This window comes from Mustela putorius, unplaced genomic scaffold, assembly GCF_011764305.1.
Source record: "Mustela putorius furo isolate JIRA1106 unplaced genomic scaffold, ASM1176430v1.1 tig00003845_pilon_pilon_pilon, whole genome shotgun sequence".
Taxonomy (NCBI): Eukaryota; Metazoa; Chordata; class Mammalia; order Carnivora; family Mustelidae; genus Mustela; species Mustela putorius.
Window position 1 is genome coordinate 63,802,046 of NW_025421998.1, and position 12,731 is coordinate 63,814,776.

The 12,731-nt window shown below is 42.6% G+C and overlaps 1 protein-coding gene across 7 annotated transcripts in view; it reads left to right on the forward strand.

Annotated features, from left to right (window-relative positions):
• BMPER (BMP binding endothelial regulator) overlaps positions 1-12,731 on the forward strand; it is a 347,002-nt gene that overhangs the window by 235,333 nt on the left and 98,938 nt on the right. For all 7 annotated transcript variants that reach the window (XM_045062867.1, XM_045062866.1, XM_013061473.2 and 4 more), the window contains 4 exons: positions 3,372-3,481; positions 6,795-6,935; positions 9,067-9,171; positions 12,673-12,718. In XM_045062867.1, the coding sequence (XP_044918802.1) occupies positions 3,372-3,481; positions 6,795-6,935; positions 9,067-9,171; positions 12,673-12,718 (402 nt within the window). The remainder of the gene's footprint in view (positions 1-3,371; positions 3,482-6,794; positions 6,936-9,066; positions 9,172-12,672; positions 12,719-12,731) is intronic.

Here is a 12,731-nt window from a genome sequence, read left to right on the forward strand (position 1 = left end):
CATCTCCAGGGATCCTTGAGGAGGCTAACACATTTCCTGGGTACCACTGGCTTGTGTCTCTGTTCCTGCTGTTTGTCTCTTTATTTTCTTCCTTCTTCTCCTCCTCAGATAATAACCTCTCCTCCTTTACCTCTGCTTCTTCTTCTTCTTCCCCTTTCCCTTCCTCCCACCTCCTCCTCCTTCTTTTTCTTCTTCTCCTCCTCCTCCTCCTTTAACATCATTTTGTGCTTCCAGGGACATTCACTCTCCAGTCTTTTCACGTTCTGTGGTGCTATTGAATCAAGGCTCTTGTAGGAAATTTTATTGAAGGCTTGTGGTCAACGAGGAGGGTGATTACACTAAAGAGAAAGATAGCGAACAACATGAAATGGAACCTTAAACTCCCTTTATGCATAAAAGGTCTTAACTATTTTGCTTTTAGGAGAGAGCCACTGTTTGTCTTTTATTTGGGCTTTCGTCTCCTATTCAGTTATTGTCCACACCTTTTTTTGATTTCTCCCTTCTTTCTGTCATAGTTTGATTTTCTCAATTCCAGAACATCCTGTTGATGGATGTTTTTCATTCCCAGCTTATCACAGCCATAGCCTGAGTCTGTTTTTCTGCAACCAAGTTGTCAAATAGAGATGTCTTGTTAAATGAAGGCAGTTTTCTCTTCTTCGAGGGATTCTTCTGCCAAATCTTCATCTAATAATGTGTACCTTCCTGCCACATGTATACACGCATACACGCACAAACACACACACACATGCGCACACACATGCATGCACGCACATAATCCTTTTTAAGTAACTATGAAATGATTACAAGAACAAGGGAGAATTGTTTAGACATGCCTGATTAAAGACATTTCCACTGAGATATGTGCTTCTTGGGTTGCCAGTGTGTGCTTGTACCCCTGGCATGGAGTTAGCTAGTTCACTGTGGTTGAAATCATCATGCCTTTAGTCATGGTGGACACAGCATTCCATCTAAGCAGGAAAGTCTTCGCAGGGGAGTTGGCATTTGGGGTCTGACAATGAAGATAAGTAGGTTTGATTAATGCTTTGAAGCCCGTTACTGTGGATGTGCTGAGTCAGCTCAGAAACTTCTCATATGACCAATGGCTGTTGTATTGAATGCAGATTTTTTTTGTCCACTTGTAGTCATAAGACAGACTACAAAAGGAATGGCAAGTCTTAGAAAACTTGAAAAATCAAATTCTCCCAAATGAGACCTTTTTTGACTGACCTAAATCCCAGTGGAATAATGCAGAAATGGCTTAAATTAGGCTGTATATGGAGTCTCTGAACCACTATTTTGAATGTTTGTTCTTATTTTGGGCCATGATGACTTTGAGATTATGGTAAGATTTTGTGTTCCTTGGGGGTAAAAAGAAACATACCCAAACAACAAAAGACAGAAAAGGAAACATTAGGATACTTTCTAGGTCCTAAAATCTTAGAGTAATTAGATTTTGGCTGGTTGGACACCAATTTGCTGTTAAATATTCCTTTGACCAGGATTCATTTATAACACCTACTCTTGCCTTTTGCACTGCAACCTTCTCTTCCTCTCTTTCTCATTTTCAAGGAAGAGACCCATCAGAGGTTTGTGTACACTGAGCACTCAATGCCCCTCAGAGTGACACAGCCTAGGATCATAATGGAATTTACACTCTTGCTAATAATGATAATACCCATCACCTGCCACTTATGGGGGGTGCTTAATGAATGCTAGGCTCTGTGATTACAGCTTCATATCAGTGTTTTTAGGTAAAAATGATATTTTTATTGGGTGATAATCTAGTTCACATTTGTTCACATTTGTTCACATTTGTTCAGGGGGATAAACTTGTTGAAGGTTCTTTTTGTTCAGTGATCTACTGATGCATCAGTCCACCAATCCATCCATCCATTTGCTCGCCATTTATTCTTTCAGCCATGCCACAGTACTGAGTACTATAAATGTAGTAAAAGCAACAAGCTGTGGGAACATGGGAAGGGGCTGCTCATTCTGAGGTAAAAGGACCTCTGAGGAGGTCATTTGGAGCTCAGCCATGAAGAAGATGTCTTTTGATTGGTGGAGAAAGAAGCAGGACTATATTTATATATTTAGATCCTGCCTCTTCTAAAGTACATGAAGCACATGTAGATAAAAGATAGGAAAAAGGATGGGATGCCTGGGTGGCTCAGGGGGTTAAGCCTCTGCCTTTGGCTCCAGTCATGATCTCAGGATCCTGGGATCGGGCCCCACGTTGGGCTCTCTGCTCAGCAGGGACCTTGATTTCTCTCTCTCTGCCTACTTGTGATCTCTGTCTGTCAAATAAATAAATAAAATCTTTAAAAAAAGAAAAGATAAGAAAAAGGAAAACCAGGTTATCACATTTATAAAAATTGCAGAATTGAAACAGCACTAGTTTTAACTCTTGAAGGATAGAAAAATATCTCTGATAGATTAATATAGAGGACAGTGTTTACAACAGGGAAAAATGCATCACCTTCCTTTTTTTAGTAAATACAAAAAAAGAAAAAAGATATGGCTAGGGATGTTGCTTATTACTAGAATATCCTAAAACCAAGGTGTTATGTAACAGAAGTGATTTTAATGGGGGGGGGTGGGTGGCCAGCACACAGATTCCTGATGCTTCAGGGCCTAGAGAAAGGCTGAATTTCGTATTTTTGCAGGTAATCCTCCAATTTAGTCTGTAAGTTCTCACAAGCTTCAAGAAACTCAGGCCCTGGGTGTATGCATAGGAATTCCCATCTTAGTTGGGTTATCAATACTTGCTAAGTGTAAAATATAGTCCTTTAGCTAAATTTTATCTAATCATGAGAAAGGGTTTTTGGTTATATACTCTAGTATCAGAATTGTAGGTAGAGAGGGTCCTGTATTATTTTGAGGAGGCGTTATTGGTGTCATTTTACAAGTGACCAAGGATCATTCATTAGTGAGTTAACCCAAACATCTAAGTGACATGAATTTAGAATAATGCATTTTGGTGGTGATGGTGGTTGTTTTGTTTTTAATAGCTAAAGGGAAAGAGAGGGAAAGAGAGGAGTTTTGCTCAATGTCAGCTATGAGTCAGTGGCTAGGACTGTGAGCTCCATGAGGGCAGGTCGGCTTAGACCTGATTATCTTCGTCCGCTATGCTGGTAATAAAGATTTATTGAACTTAACAAGATTCAGTGTGAATCCAACTCTCTATAACAAAAGCTCTCTATATTAATGACTTCAGGGGATTCCCTGGGAACATCTGACCCAGGACTGTTTTTGTGCACCTGATTTACCTCGTCTTGTGAGAATGTTTAACAGCCCTGTGATACAAGTTTTGATGCCGAAGTGGGACTTCCTGGCTTCTGTCTTGCTTACACCATGCTGTTGCTTCCTTCCAGGTCAGAGGAAAGTGTTTGACCTCCCATTTGGAAGCTGCCTCTTTCGCAGTGATGTTTATGATAACGGATCTTCATTTCTCTATGATAACTGCACTGCATGCACCTGCCAGGTAAGGTGGTTCTGAGGGGCTGTGGTCCAGCCATGGTTACAGTTGGGGTTTTAGTGTGAACATTATAGCCAAACATGATAATATGTTACTGGAAGGAGGCATTATCAATACCATTTTACTAGTTGAACTCATACTCAAGGTTGCAAGGAAGTTCGAACATAAGATAAAAAATTACAATTCACTGTTATCTTCCCAGGACCTACAAGTTAGCTTCTGTAGGTGAGAATTAACTCTGAGGGGGCAATCCTGAGGTACTTTCTAAAATCAGACACATAAATGTGGCAGTATTCTCTGGCTCTAACTATCCAAGATAATTCTCTGACACACCTCACAGTAAAAATGACTTTAATCACATTGAGGAGGAAAGAAAGGCATGGATTTACAGTTCTTCACAAAGATAAACCTGATAGTTTGGGAAGAGAGTATTTATGCGTTGTTCATTGTACCATATCTTATTTGAGGCATTGCTTATTTTTCTTCCAAAGGCAACAGAGGTCTAATGACTGGTACAGAAGGAATGCCACAGCTCCAGAATTTTAAAGGGATGCACATTACACATTCATTGACTGTGCTTAGGTGGTGATTTATTTTTAAAAACCAAGAAGAGAATTATTCTAATGGGAGATACTAGGATCATTCATTAGTGACTTAACCCAACCATCTGAGTGACATGAATTTAGAATAATGCATTTTGGTGGTGGTGGTGGTTGTTTTGTTTTTAATAGCTAAAGGGCTAGAGAGGGAAAGAGGGGAGTTTTGCTCAATGACAGCTATGAGTCAGTGGCTAGGAATAGAGTTCAGAAGTTCCTGATTACTTGAGGGATGCTTTGGTAAGTAGCATGCACTACTTCCGGGGGAGGGGAGGTGGCTCAACAGGCGCTGAACTGTCTGTTCCCTGGCACTGAACACTGAGTATTTCCTAAGCCTGAGAATACTTTCCTCAGTCTCCTTCCTCTCGTCCGTGGTTTGCACTATCCTATGCTAAGCATTATAGCCATTTCTTCTGTTTGCTTTGGCCTCCATCCCCCAAGCTTTTCTTCCTCTCCAAGAGTTTCACAGGTCAGAGCTTCCTCTTGAGGGTACTGAACCTTTGATGAAACACATCACATCCCCAGTTCCCTTAATTGTAGGAAAGCGGACTGACAACCCGTAATGCTTTCAGTGCTTTAGATCTCATAGATTCTTTAAGAGAAGATTAGGCAATATGCCCCAGTGCTCAAAAAAGTATAATGAGTATTGTTTCCTCAAGAGGTTGTCTTTTGTCAGAGTATGCATTCACAGTCATCTCTGGGAAATTGGATGCTTAAAGAATCAGGCTACAGTCATTTTGGAGAATCAGTGTTATTTTCTCTGTGCTTAGAGCTTCCCTCCCCAGCATCTCCATCCAGTGCCACGGCAGGGGCAGGAAACTGGTTAATAGTTCTCTGAGCACGGTATGGTAGCAGGTCTTTGCGCCTTCAGATTTGACGTACCTGGAGTGTGTCCTCATCTTCTTTCCATTTGATTATCAAACTCCTCTTCATACACAACGGCCTACCTCACACGTTACCTCCTCTTGGGAGGCTTTCCTGACTCACTTATGTAGGTAATTACTCTTCTTTTCTGTTACCTCTATACCTTTACTAGTTTACTGTTTGCGACATTATATTGTAATTTATTTGTTCCCATGGTTCTGTCTCTCCTTTTGCTCTGTGAACTCCTTGTAGACAGAAGCACATCCCTCCATCTCCATGTTCTCCTTGCATAAACTACTCCCAGGCTTATGATCTAATGGGTATCCTCTGTGTGGGTGTGTGTGTGTGTGTGTGTGTGTGTGTAATGAAAGCTGGGAAATCTGCTACCATAAAGTATGTATTACGTGAGAGCTAGGGAGTGCCCTGTTTTCAAGCTAGAAATCAAGACATGCAGCTTGGCAGTGAATTTCTTTTCTAATTTATGAATTAACCTATAAGAATTTCTATGTGCCAGGAACTGTGCCGAGTGTTTTACATATTTCACTTAAATTGCACAGTACATCTGAGGGGTAGGTATTCTCACCTCCATTTTGACGATGGGGACTCTGGGCTCAAGGAGACAGATTTGCATAAGATAACACACTTAATAAATGAACTGTTCTTGTCCAGTGCTGAATCCTATCCATTGTCTGATGTGGTAGAACCTTAGAAATAAAACACAACTAATGCCATTTCTGGAAGGGTTATCTTATTGTCATATTAATCTTAGATGGATAGTCAGTAAGAGTATAGTAGATGAATACCAGGAGTACCTCTTAAAGTCATAAGATTAACAGAGAAGATTAACAGATCAACAGTTGATTTACACAACCTGTTTAAGTGCTCTCAGTGCTAACTAGTAGGAGAGGGCTTGGTCTTTCTTCATTTCCCTGTCATGGGTCTTCCACTAACTCCACAATGTCAGGGAATTGCCCATCTACTTGGGACATTGCTTTCCTCCAACCCTGCCTGCCACCAAGTGTCAGAAATGTTTTGCTCTTACATTCCTTCCAGCTGGCAACCTACTCCAGTGAAACTGCAGCTTGTTGGCTGGGGAACTGAAGAAGTTTACTTTTCTTAAACAGCTCTGAACGTTACTTCAATGTGTTGCTGAATAAATCAGTAGGCACAATTTACTTGACTACTGTGTTCATACCATGCCACTTCTTTAGAAAGCAAGCCATATCCCTTAAAGTTACAGATATAAACTCATCGCTCTCAGGGTGTAAGTGGCCTGTGAAGGTTACATACTTTATTGAAGAGCCCTAGAGCCCAGGCCTGTTTTGGAATTGCTTGTTCAGTTCTTCTGTGAACATAGCCCACACTAAAGAATTTCATCTTGAGGAGGAACGTTAGCTCCTAATGCTTACTTTTTTGATTAGATATAACGCCTTTATGCTAAACCCCTTGAAGGTGGCATAAAGTCCTAGAGGAGACCCAGGAGAGCAATGCTCATGAAGGACTTGCAAGAGGAAAAAGCCAGCAAGAAGGAAACTGACAGGCCCCTAGTGAGCCAGACTTACTTGCCACACGCTGGCTGGAGTGGAACCAGAAGTTTCTTGAACAATGAGTTATAGACTCATGGAACGTAGCGAGGGTACATCACACTTCTCATAGCTTCTTCATTTTCTTGTCCAAGTATCTCATCAACAAACAACATTTTGAAAGGAAAGAAAGATTTATTGCAACAAGTTACAGTGTGATATCTTCAGAATATGTTTAAAAGCAGTTAGTTGTGGGGTGTTAAAAGGAACGTCAGGTGGGATGTTTAATAGAGATGGAAAGCATTTTTAATTTCTGGTTTGCCCCCGGGCCCCCAGGACTCCACTGTGGTATGTAAGAAGAAGTGCTCCCACCCTGGGGGCTGCCTCAGAGGGGAGCAGACGTGTTGTGAAGAGTGCCTCCTGCGAGTACCTCCAGAGGACGTCAAGGTGTGCAAGTTTGGCAACAAGATTTTCCGGGTATGTCACAAGCCAAGCGCCTGAAAAACACTATACTATATGGAAATGTAAAAAGCTCCAGATAAAAAGCAGGCCAGAGTTATCTACATTTTATAGACACATATTTCGTGTGTGTATGCAGATGTAATTATTTATATTGCAATATTATATATACCTATATTTAAAATCAAGTACACCTGGGGCAGAGAGGCAACTATTTGGAAAAATGGTTTTCTTTGGCTTTATTTTTGTTTTACAAAGTATTTTAAGCCTGTGAAACATATGGCCCAGTGTGGTGGGCCAGTGATTGGGACTGAGCTGAAGATGCCCTGCCCTGGTGGTACTGTTATGGGTGCCCTAGTGACCAGGGCATCTCATTCAGTCAGAGACGCTCCATGTCCCTCTCCAAGATCCCGTGGTTCTATAGCTTAATACTTTAAAACTTTTTCACAAAGCTGCTTTTCCAAAGAGAGATTTTTTCTTACTTGGAAGATGTCCAGGTGAGATGTTTATGTCATCCCAACCATTGAGTGAAGATGAGAGCACCTTGGCCCAGCTGAGTTAGCAGGACTGGCCACCGACCCTCTGCTACTCATCGGCGGCTCCCCGTACTTCTCTGTAAGCAGAGCTGCTCAGTGACCACGTGAACATCAGGGTGAAGATTGTTGCCTTTTCCCAAAGGGCTTTCCATCCGGTCTGTTGGGTGGAGGGTGTCTTTCTGTACCTGAAGGTGCCACCTCAGGACATTCATGAGACCGAGACCCATGGAGTCAAGTCAGACATGGGAGCACCTCATGCTGCACTTAGCCAGATTTCCTTTAACGTTGACAGAATTGGAGGGAGAGTCTTGATCCCTATGGAATCAGTAAGAAGACATGTTGTGGCGTGCCAAAAGAAGAGGGTCATGTGTGTGCTGTAGTTACATAGGCTTCTCAGTGCCTCTCATGTGTCCTTTAAACATAAAGGTATCCTCTGTTTCCTGAGTACCCAGATGTAGTAGACTCCCTGTCGTGCTGGTGTTGTGGGCAAAGTGTTTTCAAGGCTCCTTGTACGAAGGGTCCTATATGTAATGAAGCCTAAAATAGTTTGCAGAGAGTCATCTCTGAAACACCAAGTCCTAGAAATGTGCACTCAGAGAATTTGGACTAGTCAGATGCCCTTTACGACAGTCAGTTAGGCCTTTCTCTCCTGAAAAATAAAAGGCCCTCACAATCCTGAAGATAGCTTCAAAAAATGAGGAGGAAGGGGAGAAGGGGCAATCGTCATCAAAATCTGAGCTACTTTCTCTGTTTTTAAGGAAATTTGCTGCTTAGATTTACCAACACAGGAAGGGTTTTATTTTCAGACTCATCTCTCCTGTGTGTAATCTACTTTTCCACAAGTGAGGCCGCACGTCCCTGTGTGTTCTCCAGAGGAATGGGGCTTCTTGGGGCTGGGTATTTGGCAATTGAATATTATAAATTCAGTGAGCCAGATATATTCCTCAGAAAGTCCTCTCTGGGCTAGAAAATGTGTTCCAAGGTGCTAACCAGCTTTTTGGGAGGAGGGTATCAGACAGGCAGGGACACATTATGTTGAAGAATTCTGTCTGGGCTCCACATGTTTGGATGGCTTGCTGCTCAGGTGTCTGCCTGGGCAATGAGAGTCCTTTGAATTAGCCTCTGTTCTTGGCATGTTCTTGTCCTATGTGGTCCATAACTATACCCATCTGGGAATAAACTAACTACTTTTGTACATCTCGACTTCTGGTGTCTGGGAGAGCTTAAACATTTCAGTTCTATCAAATAGGAAAATCAGACCTTTGCTGCTTGATCATGTATGAAAACTCATGTTTGTCTTCCAGGGTAAAACTAAGTAAACAAGGCAGGAACAGCAAGATGCAACTATGACTTGATTAGACACACAAGAATTCTTTTTATATCCTGGAGAGGGGGTACGCGCGTGCGCGTGCGCACGCACACACACACACACACACACACACACACATCCTCCAATCACATAGGTGGAGATAGACACCTCAGGATAATTTAGCCTGATGATGGATCCCTCACTCAGGGTAAGAAATGCTCTCCTTGGCAGAAAAATCCAAGCCTGTTGGATTAACTCCCATCAGCCTCCAGCTGATAGCAGAATCCTGTGCTCTCTCCTGTAGGATGGAGAGATGTGGTCCTCTGTTAATTGCACCATCTGTGCTTGTGTGAAAGGCAAGACAGAGTGTCGAAAGAAGCAGTGTGTTCCCATCAGCAGTTGCCCGCAGGTATGTCTGGAATGCAGGTTGATTTTTTTTTCTTTACCTTAAGATCTCGGGAAACATCTTACATGTGGCATGGTCCCATGCCATCTTCTGAACACAAAATCCAGATCTGTTGATACTTCCAGGTTCCTGAATAGCCACAACACCCTTTGCAAGGCTTACTCCTACTTTTTCTGCACTTCCCACCCGGATTCTAGTCTCACGTGAAAATAGCTCTAAACCTTGCACTTGTCCCAAATCTCCTATTCCTCGTTGACTTTTCCCACATTGTTTTAATGTCTCCAACTCCTGTTAGATCTGCTCTCTTTTTCCTTCTGCTGGGTTTTCCTTTGAACACCATAACCAACCTTCCCATTTTTCTCTTCTCTTTTTCTCTTCTTAAATTAGGGATTTCTTCCCTCAGCAGTTCAAAGCAATATGTAGTTGTTCAGTCATAAACTCCTCTAGGGGTTTCTCCGGTGGCCTAGCAACACCCCCCGACCCCTCTACTGCATTTTCCTCCCCTAACCCTGGCCTCCGTTGTAGCCCCAAATGGAAATAGCGCTCCTATGGAAATATCTCTTTTCAGAAACCTACAGTTCCAGTACTCTGAATAAAGCCACCATTATCTTCTAAAGCACGAGCTTCAGTGAATTCACCTCGGCAACTTAAAACCTCTCAAGGTTTTATGCATTTTGGGAAAATGTCAAACCTATTCAGTACCTTCCAGTGAATGAAAAAAATATATCCATATATTCAGGACATAGTTCTCCCTTCTCTGTTATGGACAGCTTTTAATTTTATTCACATCTGTTATTATTATAAACAAAAAGTTGCTGTTTTTACTTGAGCGCCAAATGAGACACAAAAAACAACAGCTGTTGCTATTGCACAACTGAATGAAGGGGGGGAGGGAAAAAAAAAACCCTAATTAGTCTTGCTTTAAAAAGCCTCAGACAGAAAACTGAAAACCTCCCATGAAAGCAAAAAAAAAAGAAAAAGAAAAAAAAGACACAATAAGTAGACTTGAACATGGTCTGCTTATAAATATTCATTGGGCAGAATGGGATCATATCATTTATGCCAGTCCTTGGGGAACCCTCGCTGCTAATGAACTCCGGTGGCACATGTTGGTAAGAATGGGCTTCCTTATTCTACAAGACAAAAACAGGATGCTTTGCCAGCCTGGTGGCTCAAGTAACTAGCCTCAGCAGGCCTCGGCGGCCTTTCCAGTTTGAGTCTCGCTGCGTGTGCCAGCCTTGATGGGTTTCATTGTCCTGTTGCTGGGGGGAGGTCAACATGCTGGATGGCGGCATCTCCTTAGCCTCTCTCCTCTGTGACTACCTCATCCGTCTCTTCAAGTGCAGACCTCTCTCCCACCTCACCCCCTCCTAGTCTTGTCAAAGCTTGTCCTGCCCCAGGGGCCACCTTTCTGTTTCTAGGCTTCCTTCCAGTTGTTCCTCTGGTTCACACTTTCCTTCCTCAGGGGCCAGCACAAGGACTTTGGAAGATAACTTAGTTCTACCATGGAAATGCTGTTAAATGCTTATTTCCCCTCCCTTGCATTGCCTGGGGAAATTTAAAAAAGTCCTTTTTTTTTTTTTTTTTTTTTTTTAAAGAAGCAGACTCTATTCCCAGCTCTATCCTTCCTGGCTGCTCTTCATCTCTTTTTCCAGAAGTATGTGTGCCTTGTTGAAGAAGGGTTTTATGGTGGGATTTCCTGTCCATCCTCCCTGGCAGACCCCTCCCTCTTTTACCCCCTCCTCCACCCTCCCCCCCAGCCCTGAGGCAAGGAGCACCTTTGAGGAGAAGGGCTGTGAGGGGTTCCAGTGGGGACAGATTGTTGTAACACTGCCGTCTCATCATCACTGATATGCACAGAGACTTTCCCTATAGTCGCAGGACTTCACCTGTTGAATGTTAAGACCACCCCTTGGAGTGGGTGCTATTACTAAACCCTTCTTACCAGTGAGGTCACAACGTGTCCAGAGCTCCACAGCTAGTTATGTGGACCTTGGGAGCCTAGACTTCTTAGCTTGTGCCTGATTTATTCCTTATGTGATTCTGTGAGATTACCAGTTCCACTCAGTTCCAGGAGAAAGGAGATGGCAGTTTCTGCCAAGGTACAGATGTAGGGGATCACATAGTCACCCTTTGTTGGGGCCTTGGTTCTGGTAGCTCTGCCTCCTCTGATAGAGCACTTTACTGCGCTCCCCTGGAGCTACCCCTCCATCGGCCCGGAGCCAAACTCAGTTGGTCTTTTCTTCAACTGCTTTCAGTCACAAGAAACCGAAGGGGGCCTCTTGTGCCAAATAGAAACAGAAAATAGAGCACGCCTGGGTGGCTCAGGCAGATAAGTGTCTGCCTTCAGCTCAGGTCATGATTCCAGAGTCCTGAGATCTGGTCCTGCCTGGGCTCTCTGCTCGGGTGAGAGACGGCTTCTCCCTCTGCCTCTCTCCCTCTGTCTCTCATGAATAAATAAGTAAAATCTTGGGGGGGAAAAAAAGCCGTAGATAATTGAGCTGTAGGCAATGAAAATATGTCATAATGCCCCAAACCAGGGAGGGCTGAGTGTGGCCGAGTTTTAAACCTCATTCAAAGTTCTCATAGCCTTTAATGTACCAGTTTAGGCCTGGCTGATGCAAAAATAAATGAGATGTGGTTCTAGTTCTTCAACTGTCAACAAACATTTTTAAAGTCTGTAGGATTTTTTTTTTTTTTTTTTTTAGGATCTAAATCTATTCTTCAATGCAATTGACCGCTAGTGGCAATTGACCACATTTCTTTTTCTCTGTGAGTCTCAGTGAAAAGACAATGCCATTCTCTGATATCAACCCTGAGAATGTGTTTCCTCCTTTTAATGCCATGCATTAAAAAATTGGAAGAAATGGAATATAGGATATTACACTGTATTTCCAGAAAGGTAATGGAAAATTATTCAGCATTTCAAAACCCTCAACTTCATTGGCTTTGACTGCTGAACAGTGACTTAACATGGATAGCATACCACTTTTCTGAAAGAAGAAATCTGACCGCATTTGTTCTGTAGCACAGATATCGTCCATCTCCATAGGCCTGCGCTTGGGGTATGATTTATTGTTTGGGCCCCTCTGACGAGCAAAGACAGAATGAAGCCTTCCGTGGATTGAGAGGATAACAGATGATTCCCATTTTTTTGTGTGTACGCTCACTCTCTGGGGGGTAGTTTGGATATCAGTGAGAAGGTTGAATCCAGACGGTCTCCATCCTCCCTCCGTGTAAGAAAAATCACACCAATGAGCCCCTTGGATATTACAGTTCTCAGAGGACAAGAATAGGAAAGCTTTCTCAATGACTTTGCCTGGCATTAGAACCTGATACTTCAAAGTTCATTTTTGCCATCATCATCACTGGGCATTAAGTTCAAATACAGCTTGGGCTGGTTTCATTGGTTTAACTGGTATTAGATTTAAAAACAGTTTTGTCCTCAGCAGACCCTGTTTCTTAACATTAAATTTGTTTTTTTTTTCCCCCCCTCTTGATTAGGGTAAAATTCTCAACAGAAAAGGATGCTGTCCTATTTGCACTGAAAGTAAGTTTATTCC